Consider the following 22,525-nt stretch of genomic DNA (forward strand, 5'->3'; position numbering starts at 1 on the left):
CTTAGATGAGACTTTGGACTTTTGAGTTTTTGCTCTATTCGTTCATGAGAGCTGGTTATTTAAAAGAGAATGGACTCTCTCTTGCTCCCTCTCTTGCCATGTGACACACCTACTCCCCATTCACCTTCCACCTTAATTAGAAGCTCCCTGAAGCCTTTGCCAGAAGTAGATGCTGGTGCCATGCTTGTACAGTCTGCAGAACCACTAGCCAAATAAACCTCTTTTCTTTATAAATTACCCAGCCTCAGGTTTTTCCTTTATAGCAATGCAAAACTGACTAAGACATTTCCCAACTCATTCTATGAGGCCACCATTACTTGAATAACACAAGCAGACAAAGACATTACAAGTGAGAACAAACAAGACTAACATCTCTCATAGACACAGTTGCAAAAATCCTTAACTAAATATTAGCAGATCAAATCCAACACTATATAAAAGGAATTATACAACACAACCAAGTGAGATTTACTCCATATATATTTAATATAAGGCTGGTTCAATATTTGTGATTCAATTAACATAAAACATCAAATCAACAGGCTAAAGGAAAAAATCATATAATCATAACAATAGATGCAAAGTATTTGATAAAATATAATGTTTATTTATGATAAAAATTCTCAGCAAACTAAGAGTAGAAGGGGGCTTCCCTGATTGAATAAAGAATATCTACAAAGAAACTCTACAATTAGCAATATGTTATACTTAATGGGGACAGACCAGATTCTTTCCCAGTACAAAGTAAGAAATGTCCCTTCTTACCACTCCTCCTCCTAGTCAACATTGTACTAGAAGTCCTAGCTAATATAATAATTCAAGAAAAGAAAAGAAAAGAAAAGATACTCAGATTAGAAAGGAAGAAATAACTTTTTTTGCAGATGGCATGATTGCTTATGTAGATAATCCCAAAGAATCAACAAAAATCCATGGATAATAAACAAATATAATAAGGTTGAAGGACACAAGGTTAAAACACAAAAGTTGATTGTTTTCTTGTATACCAGCAATGAACAATTGGAATTTGAAATTAAAAACACAATATTATTTATGCTAGCACCAAAAAAATCAGATACATAAATCTAACACAATATGTACAAGATCTATATGAAAAAATTACAAGATTCTGAGAAAAACTTTTTAAAAGATTTAAATAAATGGAGAGATATTCCCATACATGGATAGGAAGACTCAATATTATCAAAATATTAGTTCTTTCCAAATTGATCTATACATTATATGCAATTCCAATCAAACTCTTGGCAATTTATTTTGTGTATATAAAAAAGTAGTTCTAAAGTTTATACAAAAAGGCAAAAGACACAGGATAGCCAACACAATAATGGAGAACAAATTTGGAAGTCTGAAACTACCCTACTTTAAAATTTACTATAAAGCTACATGCTCAAAATGGTGTGTTACTGACAAAGAATAGATAGATAGATAGATCAACAGACTAAAAATAGAAGGCATAGAAATAGACCCATATAAACATAGTCAACTGATCTTTGACAAAGGAGCATAGGTAAGTCAATGAAAAAGGATATTCTTTTCAATAAAAGATGCTGGGACAATTGGATATATCACACAGATACAAAAATAAAAGAATACAGACATAGACCTTCCACTGTTCACCAAAAATATAAATAAATAAAACTTCAAAATGTCAAAAGGAATCATAGACAGAAACATAATACACAAAGCCATTAAACTCCTATAAGAAAATGTAAGAGAAAAATCTAGTTGACTATGAGTTTGATGATTATTTTTTTCTAAATGCAACACCAAAAGAATGATCCTTGAGAGAAATATTGAGAAGCTGGACTTCATTAATATTAAAGACGTCTTGTCTCTTGAAGGACACTGTTAAGAAAATGAAAAGACAAACCACAGACTGAAAAAAAATATTTGCAAAATATCCAAAATATAAAAAGAACACTTAAAGCTCAACAATGATAAAATAAACAATTAAAAAATAGGCAAAAAATCTAATTAGACACCTCATCAAAGAAGATATAGAGATGACAAACAAGTGTATGAAAAGATATGCTGTTAAAGAATTGAAATTTAAACCAAGATACCACTACACACCTATTTGAATGGCAAAAATCCAAAACACTGACAACAACAAATGCTAGCAATGCGAAGCAATAGAAATTCTCATTTATTGCTGGTGGGAATGCAAAAGGTACAAGCCACTTTGGAGATACTTTGGGAGTTTCTTAAAAAACTAAACATACCCCTACCATACGATACAGCAATTATATTCCTTAATATTTACCCGAATGAGTTGAAAGCTTAAGTTCACAAAAATATGCACATGAATCTCCATATCAGCTTTATTCATAAATGTCAAAACTTAGAAGCAACCAAGATGTTCTTCAATAGATGGATAAATTATAGATAATTTATAAATAGATGGATAAATGGATAAATTATAATACCACAAAATGGAATATTATTCAGGGATATAGAGAAATAAGCCATCAAGTCAGACTTGGAGGAAACGTAAATGCATATTTCTAAGTAAAAGAAGTCAATCAGAAAAGGCTACATATTGTATGATTCTATATCACATGTTTTAAAAGGCAAAACTCTAGAGACAGTCAGTAAAATTATCAGTGGTTGCCAGGAGTTCTGGGGGAGGGAGAGAAGGCTCAGTAGATGGAGCACAGGAGATATTTAGGACAGTGAAACTATCCTGCATGATATTGTAAGAGTGGGTGCATGTCATCAGACATTCATTAAATTCAGAATGTACAATACAAATAGAGTATCCTAATGTAAACTATGGAATCAATATTGGCTCAACAATATTGGTTCATCAATTGTAAGGAATCTATCTGCCATGGACAGAATTGTGTCCCCCCAGAATTGAAATGTTGAAACTCTAACCTTCAATTTGGAGATGGGGCTTTGAGATGTAATCAGGTTACGAGGGTGGAGCCCTCATGATGGGATTAGTGCCCTTATAAGAAGAGACATGACAGCGCACGCTCTCTCCCCCTCTCTCCCACCACATGAGGACACAGGAAGAGGATATCCATCTGCAAGCCAGGAAGAGAGTCTTCATCAAGAATTAAAGCAATCTGCATTTTCATTTTGGACTTTCCAGCCTCCAGAACTGTGGAAATGCATTTCTCTTGTTTAAGTCCCTAATCTATGGTATTTTGCTTAGTCAATTGGGCTGCTGTAACAAAGCACCATAGACTGATGGCTTAAAAACAACAGAAATGTATTTCTTAACATTCTAGGGGCTAGAAGAAGTCAGAGACCAGGGCACCAGCATGGTCAGATTCTGGTGAGGTCTCTCTTCTGAGTCACAGACTGCCAACTTCACGTTGTATCCTCACTTGGTGGAAAGAGTGAGAGGAAGCTCTCAAGTCTCTTCTTACAAGGGCGCTAATCCCATCTATGAGGACTCCACTTTCATGACCTAATTACCTCCCGAAGGCCTCAAGCCTTCTAATAACATCACATTCAGGGTTAAAATTTCAACATATGAATTTGGAGGGGGACACAAACATTGAGTGAATAACGCAGCCGGAATTTAAAAAGTATCACATTAATGCAAGATGTTAATAATAGGAGAAACCATGTGTTGGGGAGAGTGAGTAGGTTTATGGGAACTCTGTACCTTCACTCAATTTTTCTGTAAACTTAAAATTGATCTAAAAAATAAAGTCTATTGAAAAAAGAAGAAGAATATGGCAAAAAAAAGCAAACAAAATGAAATGAAAAGATTCTATGTAATGCTAAACACAGCAATATAGTATGGAATATTAAAAAAAATAATGTTTTTACGGAATCCCACACACTCATTCAAACAAATTGAACAAATAATTTGCTTAATCTTTTGAGCTTCACAGAGGTAGGCGATAAAAAGCCACAAATCATTGCCCAATGGACTTGCCAATTGCATGTGGCATAAATCAAAATGAAGCATCAAAGATGAAATATGCTCATTTGTGAAGTCAAATGGAAAAAGAAAACAATCATCACGTTACTTTGTTCATAAACACCAGTGGTAATCTTCTGGGCATGTCCCAGCCAGCTGTGGATCCCAAGAAGCAGCAACTGATGATAATGATTAATTCTAGAGATGAGTATGATGTTGTTTGGTAATTTAAGTACTATTGAAAGGCTTCTTAATTCGGAAGCAACTAAGCAATATACCAATGCTCCCATTTAAAAACTTCTGTCGGAAAATTAAATCCTACTTTCAACATATTTCTGAGTGCATGTCATGATGTTTTAGACTACAATTTAAAATAAAGCAATTATAAGTAATTTTGAAGTCTCTAGTTTATTTCTTCTACAGGTAGGTAATTCTAATTACCACCAATATAAGTTAACATCTTTATCAAAGCAATGCCAGAGAAAATACTCTTGGATTAACCTTTCAGCATTATTACTAGTATAAAATATTCTACAACTCAGATGTAAAAGAATCATCATACTAGTGAAAACAAAAGCAAACAAACAAAACCAAGAATAAATTATAAAAGCATAAACATTTTGAAAAAAAATAATTACATAATTCATATCCAAAATTGGAGCGTGAACTTGAATTTTTATCATTATAAAAAACCACTTAGTCTTCTATTAATAAAGTAACAAAAGATATACTTTTATGCTATTTGCTGTCTTGATAAAATGTGGAAATGTATGACTTACTCTATGTAATTGCACTAGATTTTAGCACAAGATTTTAGAGCATTGCTTGGTCCAAACCATAAAATGTATAAAATTTCTTAGCAAAATTGAAAATTTTTTTTAAATGAAACTTCTAACAACCCAAATTACAAACCTGACTGTAATTTTCCATTTGTATAAAATCATAAAGAAGTTTTATAAAATTTCACTATAAAATGTTTTAAAGGAATTAAAGATATAAGCATGGAAGGCCTCCTACCTTAACACAGCATTTTTTCCATCACTTCTCGTACACCAAACTTGCCGAGTTTGATAACCTATCTCTATGGCCCAGGACTTGGAATGGTGATATGCTTTGTAACTCTGATGTCTAAAGGTGACTTGCTCATTTGAATCAGAGCTAAAATCCAGAACAATTCTTCCGCTTAGGTTCATTTCTTTAAGATGAGGCAGTCTACATTTACTCCACGGTCCAACTTTAAGGCTGAAAGTATATTCCTCTTCCCCAAGAGGACAGGACATGGGAGCATCACAGGCTCTTGACTCAGTCAGATTCGGACATTGCAAACCCCCATAGAGAGGGGGAGCGATGACCGCACGTGTTCTATGCTGCAATTTCTTACCACATCCCTTGCTACACTTGGACCATGGTGAGAACTCAGATACAACACAGTCCCGGGGGCAAGGAATGAGGCAAGCTTGTTCTGTAGGGGGCTGAGGGGCAAAGTGTTCACATATTTCATTTGCAACCATGGTTCTGTTCAACTTCTGCACACAGTGCACCGTCCGGTGCTGCAGTCCGTGCTGCGCCATCACGCACTCTGCAGTCCGAGGCTTCACTTCGCCGTGGGCATAAGGAACGAGCACACAGTGGTGCCAATCAGATGCCTCCCACTGGAAGAGGTCACTGTGCCAGTCACAGACTCGGAAGCAACTTCTTTCCTTTGGAGGCCTGTTGCTCTCATCACAGTTGGACAGGTGACTTGTCCACCCTTCGATGTGAAAACACCACACTGCCCGGCTCTGGACTCCTCCCGGCCCACAGTCTCCTGTGCACCTTCCCCAGGGACCTACAGGCAGAAAAACAAGGGTGTCAATTACTCAGAGGTGACATTCAGCTATTCACAGGAAAACAGAGGTCAATTAACACACTTCCCCACGCAACCAGCATGAAACTACTAATTTTGATGGAACAGAGACAATGCAATTTAATCGTTAAGAATGTGGACTCTTTATACTTCAGATGTACCTAAGGGAAAAAAAAGTTTGCTTTTGTTGAAACACACATTCCATCTCTTACCAGCAGTGAAAACTTGAACCAATTACTTCGACTTTCTAAGCCTTAGTTTCTTACCTATATACATAAGGTAGAAGATAATAAAAGCACTGACTTGTAAAGTTGTTCTGAGGATCTAATGTGGTGTCAAGTAAACAATATGCATTTAATAAATGATTGGTACCATTATAATTAGTATGTCCCCAAACCTACATGTCTAACTCAACAGTAATACTTTCTACTTAGGCAGTGTTTCATCTAAAAGAAAAGCCCTAAAGCCAGGATTTTAATATTGCAGGATTTTTTCCTATTTCCAATCCTTCAGCTCATACATTAAGAAGCTCAGAAGAGAAATATGTTTAAAAACATAACTTCATTTTCATTTTCAAAGTAATTTTCCTCAGTTCTGGTTAGTACTTGTAGAGCAAATTGCATGAAGAAAAAAAAAATCTGATGCAGAAAAAAATGTAAGGTAGTCAAAGAAGCGGCAGCACTAAACTGCCCATGGAAATTCGCCCCTGGAATCCTCAAAGTGTACTCAGTTCGATTTCTGATGGGCAAATTTTCCAACATTAGCCTGTAATATGCTGACTCTTTTAATTAACTAATTAGGTTTTTGACAGGAGGGGGAAAACTCCAAGAAATGGACAGATGAGGGAGCTACCCATTAAAGTTTATCACATTTTTTGCATCTACTCTACAGACACACCAGCTGGCCTTATCCAGAAGGTTGATCATATATCTTTTCACAAGGACAGCAAGTAATCACATTTTGTGTCAATAAAAAAAAGTTTCTTCCCTTTCACTTTACTTAAATATGTAATCTGGTAAGTTTTATCAGCTTAACTAGGTAACTTTTGTCCGTATACCACGACTGTGATGATCATAAAGGCACTTCACACACTGAGAAGCATACTAATTGACACATTCAAGAGAAATAAAATACTTTCTCTCTCTCTCTTTCCCCAAATATGATCAGTTGCCCCAAATGCCATTCAATTACTCCGAAGAAAATATTTTCATTCTCATTCTGTACATTTGCAGAAAAAACAGACATGTATTCAGTCACATGCACTTAGGAAGAGACATATGCATCGCCACAGAAGCAAGTATCTGTATCTGGGGCCCTGTGGCATGATATAGATCTGTCCCTTTAGCAGGACACCTGTTTCAGGTTCAAATGTACATGGTCATCTCAGTTCTCCCTCACATTCCTGTTCTGGCCACATAAACCTGGCATTCTTGGCAACAGATTGGATGTTCTGGAGCAGTTTAAGTATCTATCCACTGTTCATCATGTCAGACTATACATGTAAATTTTTACTATTACCCCCCAAAAACACTGTTTCTCAATAAAGTAACAATTTCAAAAACATATACAACTGTAAAAAACTTCTAAAATCTAAAATCAGTCTTGAATGATATAGAACAGTTACTGCATAAAAATAAAGGAAACTTTTTTGTAAAGCACTGTGGATTTTTTAATAATGGCTGTCAGTTTATCTCTATCTGTTTAGGTATTACACACACACAATTTTCCACTCAGGACTTGTGTGTGGATTAGAAAAAGCAAGAGCGGAAAAATCGAGCGATTTCTCATCAATTTTCAAAAGTTAATCTTACATTTAATTCATTTAGAACATCATCCAAGTGACCCTTGTGTCTATTTTTAAAGCATTTAACTAAGACACTTTCTTATTATTATAATATTGTTCTCCACTTACTTTGGAAATAGTTGACAGTTGTTTTTGTTATTTGAAATCATTACTATTTTAAACTTTATAAATTACTATTCTTCCTTTAGCTTTTGCATTCTCCGTCTATACAGAATTTTACCAAATAATTGCTCCTAGGCTTTTTGGTTAAGATCAAGTGCAGGATTGTATGAAATAGCAAAATTTTTCCTAGATGACTGGAAGGCAAAGTGTAATGATTAAGAAATTAAAATTGCTACCATTGCAGATCTGTTTCTTAGCTTAGCCATGATTGCGTATTTGTTGGTTAGCATTCCTTTGGACGTCAGTAGAACAAACCGGTGTCAGCAATGTGAGCAATGAATTTCCCTCCCCTAGAATTTCCTCTAGAAATTTAGGGCAGCAGCTCTTGTGAAGTAAGACACATGCTCGTTTATGGAAATTAATACCTTTAGGAAGGCACAGTCAAGGGAGAATAGTTCCTCTTCATATTAAAGCAAACTTTGGGGACAATTGAAAAACACAGAACATACAAATAACAATCAAATGAAAAGTGAATTGTGCAGGCATGGAATAAATGAAAAACGAATTACAAACAAGACATACAAAATGGAGACAAGACCTTTCAACAATTGACCTATAACAATTTGCATTTCTCAGGCATGGAAAGAAAATGTGTTCCATGATTTATTCAGTTGTATTTGGCGATGAACTTTCAATACACACATGAGTGAAAATCACACAGCCTTGAGGGATTTTGCCATTTCAAAAAAAAAAAAAAAACATGCATATTGAAGTAAAATGTGACCTGCACTTTGAGAAATCTTACATCCCTTTTTCAAATTCAGAAATAGAAGAACGCATTAAAAATGCGAGCAGTTGCATGAACAAAAGAGAATATCACCTTCAAATTTACCACATACATAAAACCTGATTGTATTTAGAATATATGTGAGATAAATAATCTAAAAAAAATAAGAAACCCATGTTTTTAAATAACAATCATTTTATATGTCTTGTGGAAAAAAAATCACCAAGTAATAAAAATAAAACAAAATTTAGAACAATTAAAGGAATAAAAGTTTAATTATTGATGTAATGTTTACTAAGACTCATGCTGGCAGTAATTTTGGAAAACATTTCAGTGATGTAACAAGGATAGTTGTTCTGTGCATGTTTACCTGGGCCAACATTATATAAAAATGTCATCCATTAATATCTACAATGTACTACACTTTCTGTGAGATAAATATAGTTGCTCTCAAATAAACTAAGTATCTTCCCCGGGCCTCGGACTGGTACAGGTCCAGGGCCTGTTAGGGACCAGGCGGCAGAGCTGGCCCCATACCTCCCACCCAGGTTGTTGGAAAAATTGTCTTCCAGGGAACTTAAGCAGGAGGTGGGGGGTGGGGCGCACAGCAGGAGGTGAGTGGCAAGCTGGGGAGCGAAGCCTCATCTGTATTTACAGGGCTCCCCATCCCTGGAATCACCGCCTGAGCTCTGCCTCCCCTCACCCCATCTATGGAAAAATTGTTTTCCATGAAACCGGTCCCTGGTGCCAAAAACGCTGGGGACCACTGTGCCAGACCAGTTTTAATTAACAGGTTAAAGCTTTGGCTTAGAGGTAAATTCTTTGGACACAGAAGGGTAGCATTGATGAGTTCTCAGGTCTCATTCAAATTTAAGACTGTGATTTCTCATTTTTCCCTGCCTGTATTTTTGCAGGAAGTGCAAATATGTGAACACTCTAATGCAATATTCTTCTAGAAGCAGAAAAGTGCTGGCAGATTTTATTCTCTTAATTAAGTTACCCTTAACTGGATTAGTTTAGATGAATGGATTACCCAATCTAAATCATCACATTTACAACAGCATGCGGGATGACTGAACTCTAGGTGCAGTGTTCACTAAGATGCCTACAGCAAAGGAAGAGGAGGGCTCTGGAGGACAGAGAGAATAGACACACTCTCCACAGCTTTTGCACAGTACCGGCCACTGTGTGAAGTGGTGACTCTGATTTAAAACCATGCAATAAGGCCGGGCGCGGTGGCTCACGCCTGTAATCCTAGCACTCTGGGAGGCCGAGGCGGGTGGATTGCTCAAGGTCAGGAGTTCGAGACCAGCCTGAGCGAGACTCCGTCTCTACTAAAAATGGAAAGACATTATATGGACAACTAAAAATCTATATAGAAAAAATTAGCCGGGCATAGTGGCGCATGCCTGTAGTCCCAGCTACTCGGGAGGCTGAGGCAGTAGGATCGCTTAAGCCGAGGAGTCTGAGGTTGCTGTGAGCTAAGCTGACGCCACGGCACTCACTCTAGCCTGGGCAACAAAGTGAGACTCTGTCTCAACAAAAAAAAAAAAATAAAAAAAAAAAAAAATAAAACCATGCAATAGGAAGAGATGTTTGCTTTACCATACATTTTTCCCAGGCGCAGCTTTTATTATCCTGACATTGTTTTATTTTTAACTTGAGCAAAAGGGTTGAGGGATGACATGAATAATAATGCCGAGCTTTAGCATCTTAAGCAAATTATTTGTGGGTAATTACTATACCACAGCACTCATGGACCTCAGAATTACAAAATCTAATTTAAAACAACATTGACTTACCTGTAAGTTGCCTCACGTTCAAGAAATTGATGTAGTAACTTTCACTTCTCAAAAAGTTTACACATCAACTATGGAATAATTAAAGTAATACCTCTCTTACATGGCAGACAATTGTCTAAGAAAGTTCACTTTCTAAAATATATCTAAGATCAAAAAATACTCAACATCATTAGTCATCAGAGAAATGCAAATCAGAACTGCAATGAGATACCCCAGTTAAAATGGCTTTTATCAAAGAGATAGGGAATAATGAATGCTGGTGAGGATGTGGAGAAAGCGGAACCCTTGTACACTGTTGGTGGGAGTGTAAATTAGTGCAACCACTGCGGAGAACAGTAGTTCCAAAACACTGGAAATAGAATGACCCAGGAGTTCCAGTGATGGGTATATACCCAAAGGAAGGGAATTTAGTATATCGAAAGCATATCTGCACTGCCTAGTTACAATTAATTGCCAAGATTTGGAATCAACTTAAGTGTCTATAAAGAGATGAATGGACAAAGAAGTTGTGGTACATACAAGCAATGGAATATTATATAGCCACAAAAAATGAAATATTGCCACTGGCAACAACATGGATGGAACTGGAGAACAGTATGTCACGTGAAATAAGCCAAGCATAGAAAGACGAATTTCACATGTTCTTACTCATATGTGGGAGGTAAATATTACAAATAATTGATCACATGGAGACAGAGAGTACAATGATGGTTACTGGAGGATGGGAAGTGTAATGGGGAGGAGGGGATGAAGTGGAGATAGTTAATGTGTACAAGAATATAGCTAAAAAGTTAGAATGAACAATATTTGATCACACAACAAAGTAACTATAATCAACAATAAGTTAAGGTATACTTCAAAATAACTAGAAGAGTGGAATTGGAATGTTCCTAACACAAAGAAATGATTAATGCCTGAGGTCATGGATACCCCGGTTACCCTGATTTGATTAATTCACATTGTATGCCTATATCGAAACATCACATGTACTCTATAAAGATACACAACTGTTATGTACCCATAATAATTAAATTTTTTTTTCAAAATTTAAAAATAAAATATATCTCAGAACCCAAGGAATGAGAAAAAGTGGCATCTGAGCATTCATTCTTTAAAACAACAATTATTCATTACCTACTACTTGGCAGGTAGTGTAAATATAACGCCAATTTACTCAAGACGAGGGCCTTTGATTCCTTCTTTAGATCCATCTACACTTACTTTATACATAGAATTGATAATCTTAATGCTGTGGCTTTCCAGAGCTCACCAGATCTAAAGCAGCAAACCAGAAGTTGGAAAGGAGCCTTGGAGGCAGATACACTGATAGAAAGAAGAAGGAATGAGAGTTTTCTAGTCTATGTTTATAAATCTATCATGATAATCAATAACTTTCAACAGCAGAGGATGCACAAATCCACTCAATACTTTCTAAACTGTCAAAGAAAACCTGCTCATTAGATATATCCATTATTGAGTTATGCATCAGATAATCTTTTAACAAACATAAAAAATATAAAACATAAAAAAAATTAAATGAGAAGGAATTTGAGCTCTGTTGCATTTCATGAAGAAAATTCAATTTCACTTTTTACAGTAAAAAAATCCTGCATTAATACTTAAATTCTTGTCAGAAAACACATTCATGGCCTGAAGTATAAGTGTGCTAAAGTATTCCAATAAATCTCTTTAGAAAAATTTACCAGCAAAAGTAAAGAGCCACCAAATACAATTTTATTTTATTTATTTATTTATTTTGTTCTTTTATTTTATTTCAGCATATTACAGGGGTGCAAATGTTCAGGTTACATACATTGCCCTTGCCCCATCCGAGTCAGGGCTTCAAGAATGTCCATCCCTGGCCGGGCGCGGTGGCTCACGCCTGTAATCCTAGCACTCTGGGAGGCCGAGGTGGGCGGATCGTTTGAGCTCAGGAGTTCGAGACCAGCCTGAGCAAGAGCGAGACCCCATCTCTACCAAAAATAGAAAGAAATTATATGGACAGCTAAAAATATATATAGAAAAAATTAGCCGGGCATGGTGGTGCATGCCTGTAGTCCCAGCTACTCGGGAGGCTGAGACAGGAGGATCGCTTGAGCTCAGGAGTTTGAGGTTGCTGTGAGCTAGGCTGACGCCACGGCACTCACTCTAGCCTGGGCAACAGAGTAAGACTCTGTCTCAAAAAAAAAAAAAAAAAAAAAAAAAAGAATGTCCATCCCCCAGATAGTGCACACCGCACCCATTAGGTGTGTACATACCCATCCCCTCCTCCCCCTTCCACCTGCTGGATATCTGATGAATGTTACTACTATATGTGCACTTAAGTGTTGATCAGTTAATACCAATTTGATGGTGAGTACATGTGGTGCCTGAGATACTTCACTTAGTAGAATGGGATCCACCTCCATCCACGATAATACAAGAGGTGCTAGATCACCATTGTTTTTTGTGGCTGAGTACAAATCCATGGTATACATATACCACATTTTATTAATCCACTCATGTATTTATGGGCACTTGCGTTGTTTCCACATCTTTGCAATTGTGAATTGTGCTGCTATAAACATTCTAGTGCAGATGTCTTTTTTATAGAATGTCCTTTGTTCTTTTGGGTAGATGCCCAGTAATGGCATTGCTGGATCAAAAGGTAGTTCAACTTGTATCTCTTTGAGGTATCTCCATATTGCTTTCCACAGAGGTTGTACTAGTTTGCAGTCCCACTAGCAGTGTATGAGTGTTCCTATCTCTCCACATCCATGCCAGCATTTATTGTTTTGGGACTCTTTGATAAAGGCCATTTTCACTGGAGATAAGTGATATCTCATTGTGGTTTTGATTTGCATTTCCCTGATGATTAGAGACAATTGTATTTTCATGATGCCATTCGAGGCTACCACAGAGTGTGTGGACATAATATTCATACCACAAGTAAGTGTTAGCATTGTTGCTAACATTCCCAGCTCTTTCTGTGTGATTGTGTTTTTGCTTGGCACTAATAGCACATGGTAAATCCATTTCGTCTTTGTGGACAGATGCCTCTAGCTGAAAAGCAAAGTGCCTCTGTTACTTATCATTCTTGATTACAAGTTATTAGTCGCCAGTGGCTAGAACATCTATTAAAAGTAGCTCAACAGCAAGATAGATTAGAAATATATCTGAACAATTCAGCAGCTAATGCAAACATCACAGAGACAGAAGACCACCTTTTAGAAATTGTTTATCGATATTTCTGGTTTGAATTCTACTTTCTAAAGATTCTAAAGCCTAAAAGAGATTCTCAAACCTCATATACTTCATAGCATTCTAACATAAGTGGGTCTTTTAGGATCACTAAAACCCACATCCTGCTAAACTTCTAGAATATAGAAGTGGAAAGAGAGTCTTACAGCCTACAGTTTTCACAGGAAAAAATAAAACCTAGTAAAACTCAATGACTTGCCCAAGGTCATACAGTCATATGGAGCAGAAATAAGACAATTCCATTTCCAGACACCCAATCCAGTGATCTTGATACACTCATCACACTGGCCGCTATTATGACAGTTCTAAGACTGCAAGGGAAGAATAAAGGCTCCGTAAATGATTGCGACATAAGGTGTGGGGGAGGGAAGAGAGGATAAGACAGAATGACTAAGTAGAAATTACATAAAAACTCATATAACACAAGCAACAGACTGCCTGTTAACACTGAGATTTTTCAGCCTCATAGGACAGCTGCTACCAGGCGCCCTTCACGATTTATTATGTGAAGTGGGCTGCATCCTGTCTTTGCATGCTTGAGAACATGGATTAAGCTACTGCTCACATACATCCAGCAAAGTCCTGGGGTTTAACACAAACAGGAACCCTCGGGCACCAATCAGAAATTATGCGTCCCTATAATACATATTAGCAATAATAGTAACAAGTGCTGGTTTTTTTGACACCTACTATCATGTCCCCAATACCAGACATGCATTATTGACATTGTTCTGCTTTACCAGATGAGAACATCGATGCATGAGATCAAAGAACCTGCTCAAGGTAAACAGCTCAGGACGCTTCTCCAGCTCTATCTTACTCTAACCTTTTCCACAACAATTACAGTTTAACTATTTTTAGCAATGATAACCCTTGAGCAAATGGAGGCTTGCAAAGCCCATTAGGTGAAATACATTTAGAAGGCAGTCTGCTTTGAGAGCAGCTACTGTGAGGGGCTGAGGGCCCTGCCACTCCTCTGCTCCCCAAAGCTCCTTCCTCTGTCTCTGTCCCAGCTCAGTGGCCTGGCTCGGAGGATGGCCTCAGAACTCCTGGGCCTCTGCTACTTGTCAAGAGATATTTATGGGCTGTTCTCATCCCATAAATATGGCTCCACTCAACTTTGACTTTACTTACTATGAAAGCTTCAGCTAAGCCTTCTGGATTCACTGAAGAGGTGGAAGGAAATCATTTATTGGCTGTTTTGCATCAGTTAAATGGAAAAAGCAATGGTGAGTAAGCCAGAAAGAGAGAGCAGCTGCATCTCGCACAATATATTCCTGAAGGACTTTCTCCCCTAGCTTACTGACCGCCTAGGCATGGACTACACTTCAGGAGGGCCAGAGATCGGTTTGCTTTATATCACAGAAAAAGCAAACAGGAACACGTGCTTGGGAGGCTAAAAATTTTAAGCTGTGTCCCTGCTGAAAAAATGAGAATAAAGTTCTATTTATATAGTAAATGATCAATACATGTTGGGCTTGACAAAGGAGGCCTTCCTTTGTGTTGTCTACTAGAGGTCAAGGAAAGGCAGCAACATTGGGACTATGCACACAGGCTTTAAAAATACATAAGACAAAAGGGCGGATGGCATCCAAACATTTCATTTACCATTAAGAAACTCAAGAATTAATTTCGCCTGGGAAAAAAATTGCACAAAAGCATACCCAAGATAATATTATTCTTAACTTCAAGAAAACCATCCTTATAACAGTTACAATATATCTCTCTTTCTTGTTGCAGAGATTCCTATGATGTACCAGTGAGAGTGAACAAAGCACTAGCTGCATTTTGGTGGACAGAACATTTAGTTCATCTTATTTTTTTCAAAGGAACAATTATTTCTGCTTTAAAATAGCAATTTTAAGACTATGTCTTAAAATTTCCACTCTTGTCTGGAAAATAACTTCCAAGTTATTCCATTTTTTAAAACTCTGAGAAACAGCAGTATCATGGCACAATTGCAATGTTACTTTTCTCTCTAGAAACAACTAAAATCACTTCTTTACCCTGTATAGTCTAGCAAGCATGCTGAAGACTTTCATGAAGATTTGCAAAGATCAAATCCAATCAGTCACCCACCAGCTTTCCCTCCTAAACATCGTTCTAACCTGCCCATGCTTCATTCCCAGTGCCACCACCTTAGGCGAGACCATCTCTTTCTCTTACGTGGATGAGAGTAGTCTCCTGTCTGCCTTGCCGGATCCACTGCCCCACCTCCACACCACCGCTGCCATCAATTCTGTTTCCCTACTGCAGCCCTATGTCTTTTAATCACTCAAATTTCTATAACTTTGGGTACAGCATGTCATCTGTATGCCATTTCCATGCTAAAAGCTCATCAAGAGCTACCTGTTCTCTCAGAATGAAGAAAAACAAAATTCTTAACACAATGTACGAGTGCCTATCTGATCGGGCCCCATCCCACCCCTTAGTATCCTGACTGCCTGGGCCATCCACCCAAACTCACTGCTCTCCTGTCATGTAGGCCACCATTTGGTTCCTCCAGTGTGCCAGGTTCCCTCCCATTCTGGGGCAGCCACATGGACTGTCTCTTAAACCAAGTCACACCCACTGCCCCTTCCAGCTCAATAAAGTTAATTCCCATTCACCCTTCAGATCTTAGGGCACTTCCATAAGGAATTCTTCCCTGTGCTCTGACAGTACTTTATTCTCCTACAAAGCATTCTCTCTTGCAATTCAAATCTAACCATGCAATTCACTGTTTAATGCTTCTCTCTCCTACTCGACTTTAAACTCCATGATGGCAGAAACATTTTGGTTCTGTTCACCACTCTATTCCCAGCACTAGCCCAGGGCTTGGCATATAGTAAATATCTAACCAGTAATGCACATTATTGAAACTATAACAAGTAGCATGGTAGGAAGCAAAATCATGTCCAAATATAGTTAGGAGTAAAGTTCATGCTGGAAACTCACCACACCAATGGGTTGACAGTTTTTTCAAAATGAAGAAAAAGTTAGAGAAAAAGTATCCTTTGTGTGTTTCCTTAGCTTATGCTTATAGGAAGAAACCTCCAATAATGGTACCTAACAGAATTTTTAAATACTATTTTTTCACAAGTCCATTTGTAATGGCCATTGTTCTTCATTGCAACTCTGTGGACCCCTTCTAGCCAGCCTCCATAAAACCCATGGAATTCAGTGATGGGGTGTCCAGTCTTCTCATGACTGGCATCTTAATGTACTGAAGCACCCAAGTGTATAGAAATACCTTTGATCTTAGGCATAGCCCTAATCATAATGATCCAAGAACCTCACTCAACAAGGAAGATGCAAATAAATGACAGTTACATTTCAGATCCTATTACAGCAGCTTACTACGGTAGTCCCCCCTTATCCATGGTTTTGCTTTCCAAGATTTCAGTTCCTGGTGATAAATTATAATCCCAAAATATCAAATGAAAAATTCCAGTAATAAACAATTCATAAGTTTTGAGTAGTGTGATAAATTCTCACCCCATCCCACACCGTCCAGCTGGGAATGTGAATCCTCCCTTTGTCCAGGGGATCCACTCTGTGTGTACCACCTGCCAGCTAGTCACTTAGTAGCTGTCTCAGTTGTCAGACTGACTGTCACAGAATCACAGTGCTTGTGTTCAAGTAACCCTGATTTTACTTCCTAATGGCCTCAGAGTGCAAAAGCAGTGATGCTGGTAATTTGGATAAGCCAAAGAAAATCCATAAAGTGCTTCCTTTAAGTGAAAAGGTGAAAGTTCTCAAATTAATAAGGAAAGGAAAAAAATCATATGATGAGGTTGATAAGATCTATGGTAAGAACCAAATCTTCTACCCATGAAATTGGCAAAAAGGAAAAGAAGTCAAGCTAGTTTTGTTGTTGTAACTCAAACTGCAAAAGTTATGGCCACAGCGCATGATAAGTGCTTACTTAAGATGAGAAAGTCATTAAATTTTGGGGTGGAAAACACGAACAGAAATGTGTTCTGATTGACAACAACGTATTGCACCAGAATGCACTGAGCCTATATGAAGACTCTAGCAAGGGATCCCCTGAAACAAGTAACACCAAGCCATTTACTAGGGATAATTGCACAGATTCTGAAATTCAGAGGGTCAATGGCAGCCTGACGCTACAGTACAACGCCTTCATCATTCACCTCACTTTATTTCATTATGTAGGCACTGTATCATCTCACATCAACACAAGAAGAAAGGTAAGTACAATACAATCAGATATTTTGAGAGAGAGAGACAGGAAGAGAGACCACATTAACATAACTTTTATTATAGTATGTTATTATAACTGTTCTATTTCAATTAGTTATTGTTGTTATTCTCTATTATGCCTAATTTTAAATTAAACTTTATCATAGTTATGTATGTATAGGAAAAAACAATGTATATATAGAGTTTGATGCTATCTGCCCTTCTAGACATCCATTGGAGGTCTTAGAATATATTCCCCTCTGATAAGGAGGACTACTATATCAGCAAAACTAAAAAGTGGCAGGAGATGAATTTATCATGGTGATCACACGTTCATCATAATAACAGCAACAGCAACGCACCAAATATTATACTGGACACTTTATAGCACTCATATGCAGTCCTCAAAGCAGCCTTACAAAGTAGATTCATCTTAACAAGAATTCCCAGATGCCTTAAACTCCCTGGATATTTTCAGGAAAATTGTCAGAAGGAATGAAAAGAGGGTGAATGCAATTTTTTTAGAGATGGTTGTCATGATTACATTCTCCAATATCCAGGAAAATATCTAAGAAAGGGACAGCCTGGAGAGGTGTGCTTTGAGGCTGTTCGCATGCACCCTCCTTTCCTGACGAATAAACACCCAAAGCTGAGGGCAACTCCAGCAGCAGCGAGAAATCTGCCAGGATGCAGGCTCCCAGCTAAAATCTAGAAGGTCCTGAAGAAGATGTCTTTATGTTCACACCCTAGCGGGGCTTTCAGTGAGATTATTATTCTGAAGAACGGAGTGTGGGCCAGAGACCGGGCACCCACCTTCATGTGTGGTTGGAGGATGGCAGAAACACATGTAAGAAGTACATTTTGTTTACAAAAACACAAATATTTCTTAGGAGAAGGCAGTGGGAAGACATTTTTAAAGTATTAATCAATGCAATTAGGCCGGGCATGGTGGCTCATGCCTGTAATCCTAGCACTCTGGGAGGCCGAGGCAGGAGGATCACTCGAGGTCAGGAGTTCGAGACCAGCCTGAGCAAGAGCAAGACCCTGCTTCTACTAAAAAAATAGAAAGAAATTATCTGGACAACTAAAAATATATAGAAAAAATTATCCGGGCATGGTGGCGCATGCCTGTAGTCCCAGCTACTTACTCGGGAGGCTAAGGCAGAAGGTTTGCTTAAGCCCAAGAGTTTGAGGTTGCTGTGAGTTAGGCTGATGCCACGGCACTCTAGCCAGGGCAAAAGAGCGAGACCCTGTCTCAAAAAAAAAAAAAAGAAAAGAAATTTTAGAAAAAATAAAATAAAACAAAAATCTATACAATTGTTTCCTTCCTCTAGGTAGTTCTCTTTTCTCCCTTTCCCCTTTCAAATGGGCCATCTGTAGCCCATGTTCATGTTCTCAGAAAAGAGACGTACGTAATAAGGCAGGAAGTGAACATAGCCTGACAAGCCCCTGGCTGTTGTGTGCCCAGCAGCCTGGTCCATTATGTAGGTTTTGTTGGGCATTTCTGAAGGAGGGATCCTCTTCCCCTGCCACATACCTCCTGGCTCATGAATAAATAAATAAATAAATAAATGATAAAAATTTTAAAAAAATAAAAAAACCTCCTCTCTGCTTTGCTCTTCTTGTCCCCGGAGCAAAAGTGGTAAGAATGGAGACAATAGTCAGCGAGAGGCCCTGTACCTTGCTTCCTCAGAAAGTGAACGGCTGTCTGGGGTGTCCAGACAGAGCAGGCCAAGGTCACTGAGCACCTCCTAGGGTCCAAGGGCTCCGGAGAGTAGGAAATTACTATGCAGACCAAGTGTGGCCCAAAAGTTCTGGAAGAATCACCAGCCAGCCTATCAGGAATAAGGGACCTCTAAGCGGTGACTAGTGTGAACTGACAAGTAAAGGTGGACTTCCCAGGGGGGGGGGGAAAAAAAAATCTGTGACCCTGGTGGTAGAAAGGGCTCAAAATAAATAATCAAGCTAAGTCAAAGGAAAGCAAAGAAAATTATATTTCTTGCACGCTTAAATTTTTTATCTACAATGAGTACCCACTACAATAATCACGACCACATATAATAATGCCAGGGAATCAGAGCAGTACTGCAATAATAAATGCATCCCCCACTGGCCCAGGGGCTGACAGCCCCACAGGACATGCAGGCTGTCGCTCAATAGTGCACTGAGAAAATCTATCCTCATTACCCTTTGCTAGCTAGGTGACACACAGCAGTGGCCTGCAGCCTGTGTGAACTCTTTTTAGCCCCTACATGATTGGAATTTCCCAGAGTGCTTTGTGGGAATCCAGTTTACAAAGAAAGTGAATTGAAGAAATGTCATTACAGCTATAAGGGGATTCCACATTTACATAATGAAAATAATAATTATGATAAGGTAGTATTAATCACTTGTTAGACCTAACGTTAGTTAGCTCACAGACTATTGAAAAGAAAATGCTGAGTTTTAAAAGTCCCTGGGGATAAGAGAGTACTATGCTGTCCCCTGCCATTCCTGGATGAATCATCTCATCCGATTCCAACTGAAGATAACACGTCATCATTCAAGATTTCCCAAAATGCTTCCAGTAGAACCCCTGTACCCTCTGAGATCAGTAAGAAAGCAGGGTCCCTATTGTTAAATAAATTTGGGAACAATGCAGGGTTAAACTAAATGCAAAGTTTTTGTTTTTTGAAGGACTCCTCCAGGCTTTTAATACACATTGTGATCCTCAAAAGTTTATCCCTAGTGTGCAAAGGTTCACAAACTTCTTTCCCTATGTAACTCTTTTACCGGAGGACAAAGAACAACAAAATATTTTGCCTGCATGATACTTTCCTGTTTTAGATGGGGTAGTTGATCTTTTTTCTTTAACCTCAATGACTATAGATAACATAAGCTAAAAACATTTTTATAATTTTAATTTTAGTGTCTAAATCTCATAAGTTTAGGCTAAAATCTAACTTCCAATCCACTTACATCCTTCATAGGATATGAACACACAAAACTACAAAACAAAGAACACAGAAGAAGTTTGAGATCTGCCACATGTTCACAAAGAAGGAGGATGGGTGTAAAATGCCTAGCAGAGCTCACCATGTTTCTTAGGTGTTAGCAGAGCAATTTTCAAAGCCCTGAGACATAAGATCAAATTGCATAGAATAGTGACAAGGCTGAATGTTGTAAAGGCACAAGCTAATTCAGAACAATCATTGAACATGTCTCTAATTTACAGAAAAACAAAAGGGTCCTGCCTATGATACACGTCCTCTAAGTTCAGGTTTTCTGTATCATTTCAAACATAGCTTGTGCTGTGCTGGGGTTTTACTTCAGGATATGACAAGATGTATTTTATCGGCCACACATTAGTGAATTATAGCAATGTAATCATTGATTCCAATTTTAGAACACAGCATTATTGACTGTGTATGCTAAGCCAAGAACATTACATGAATTCAGTATTCTATAATAATACATAATAAGCACAGTCGGCTTATATGTTAACATAATTATATTAATTACATAATATAATTATATTAACATCATATATTATGTTAATATAAATATTATAGTAATACATTACATATATTTAAGTCAATTCTATTTCTTATGTACGGTATACTTTTTATATTATTATATGTATTATGTATTTTATGTATAAATAGGTATATTATATATTATGTTAAATATCATATAACCATATTATATATTACATATGTATATGATGTGTGCATACATACGTACATAATGTGTGTTGCCAGTTGATTCTGTTTTAGTGTATTATAGTATTCCATCTTAGTATATTTTGTTAGTACATCTCAATAGCCACCTCTAATATGCATTACCTTAAAAGACCAAAAATCCTGCTTAGCTGCTTATTCCATCCCATTATCAACAACATCAAGGAGCCTTCCTTCTCCTTCTCCTACACAAACAAATGGACAACTCTCCTCCTTGGTTAAAATACTGTGCTTCTGAATAAAACAGGAAAGTACTGATATCCAACATTTAAGGAATTTTGGTTCTTTCTCCACCAGAGACCACCCAGCAAAAACTGATGAAACACAGAAAGACACATTCTGAACCATCCACAAAAAGATTAATTTACACTCATTGTTATTTTAGAGTGAGCTGTACTCTGTTATATCCTTGTTCTCCAAAAATCAATACTGAAACCATGGTCCAAATATGGAAATATAATGTTGACCATAACGTTCTAATCCCTGTGTACCAACTTACTGTAACATGCTGTTAGAACTCTTTATTTCCCTTGTGATTTCAGAGAATTAGTCTGAGCACCTTATAATTCCTATCCTGATGAAACATTATCAAAGCTCATATCACTTTGAAGTAATTGAAGTCCACACTTCCTAATCCATATGAAGATTTACTTGAGGTTTTCTTTTACTATGTTCAAGACAGATGTAGTCCTGGCAAGCCCCCTCCCTCTTCTCCACTTTTTCCCGGCTGACCATCCAAAGCATGAGGTATGTTGAGTGCCCATCTGCTGGGTCCCAGAAAGAAGTAATGCTGCCTCTTGGACTGTTTGCCTAGAGGAAGAGAAGAATCACAATCAGCTTTCACACTCAGCCTGTGAGGGCTGACGGTCACACAGCTCCTGTCCGCCTCTCCATTGGAGCACATTTGTATGCATTGTCCAGCCCTTGTAGTTCGCACTGAAGAGTTCCTTTGGGAATCAAACACTCCACTATTCCTCTGTGACCTGCTTCTTCCTTGAGGCAATTACAATAAGCAGTGAAAGCAGAGCATCACTCAGTGCTGCCAAACCTTTTGCTCAACTACAGGGGTGATGATTACAGATGTGGACATTTGTCAGGGATCTGAAAGCCAGGCCTGAGTAGGCAGTAGGGAAGAAGCGGAA

General features: G+C 37.8%; 1 protein-coding gene across 1 annotated transcript in view; it reads right to left on the reverse strand.

Moving 5' to 3' along the window:
• THSD7B (thrombospondin type 1 domain containing 7B) overlaps positions 1-22,525 on the reverse strand; it is an 841,191-nt gene that overhangs the window by 574,535 nt on the left and 244,131 nt on the right. The window contains exon 3 of the mRNA XM_069473127.1: positions 4,916-5,726. Within this exon, the coding sequence (XP_069329228.1) occupies positions 4,916-5,726 (811 nt within the window). The remainder of the gene's footprint in view (positions 1-4,915; positions 5,727-22,525) is intronic.

The sequence above is a fragment of the Eulemur rufifrons genome, chromosome 1 (genome assembly GCF_041146395.1).
Source record: "Eulemur rufifrons isolate Redbay chromosome 1, OSU_ERuf_1, whole genome shotgun sequence".
Lineage (NCBI taxonomy): Eukaryota > Metazoa > Chordata > Mammalia > Primates > Lemuridae > Eulemur > Eulemur rufifrons.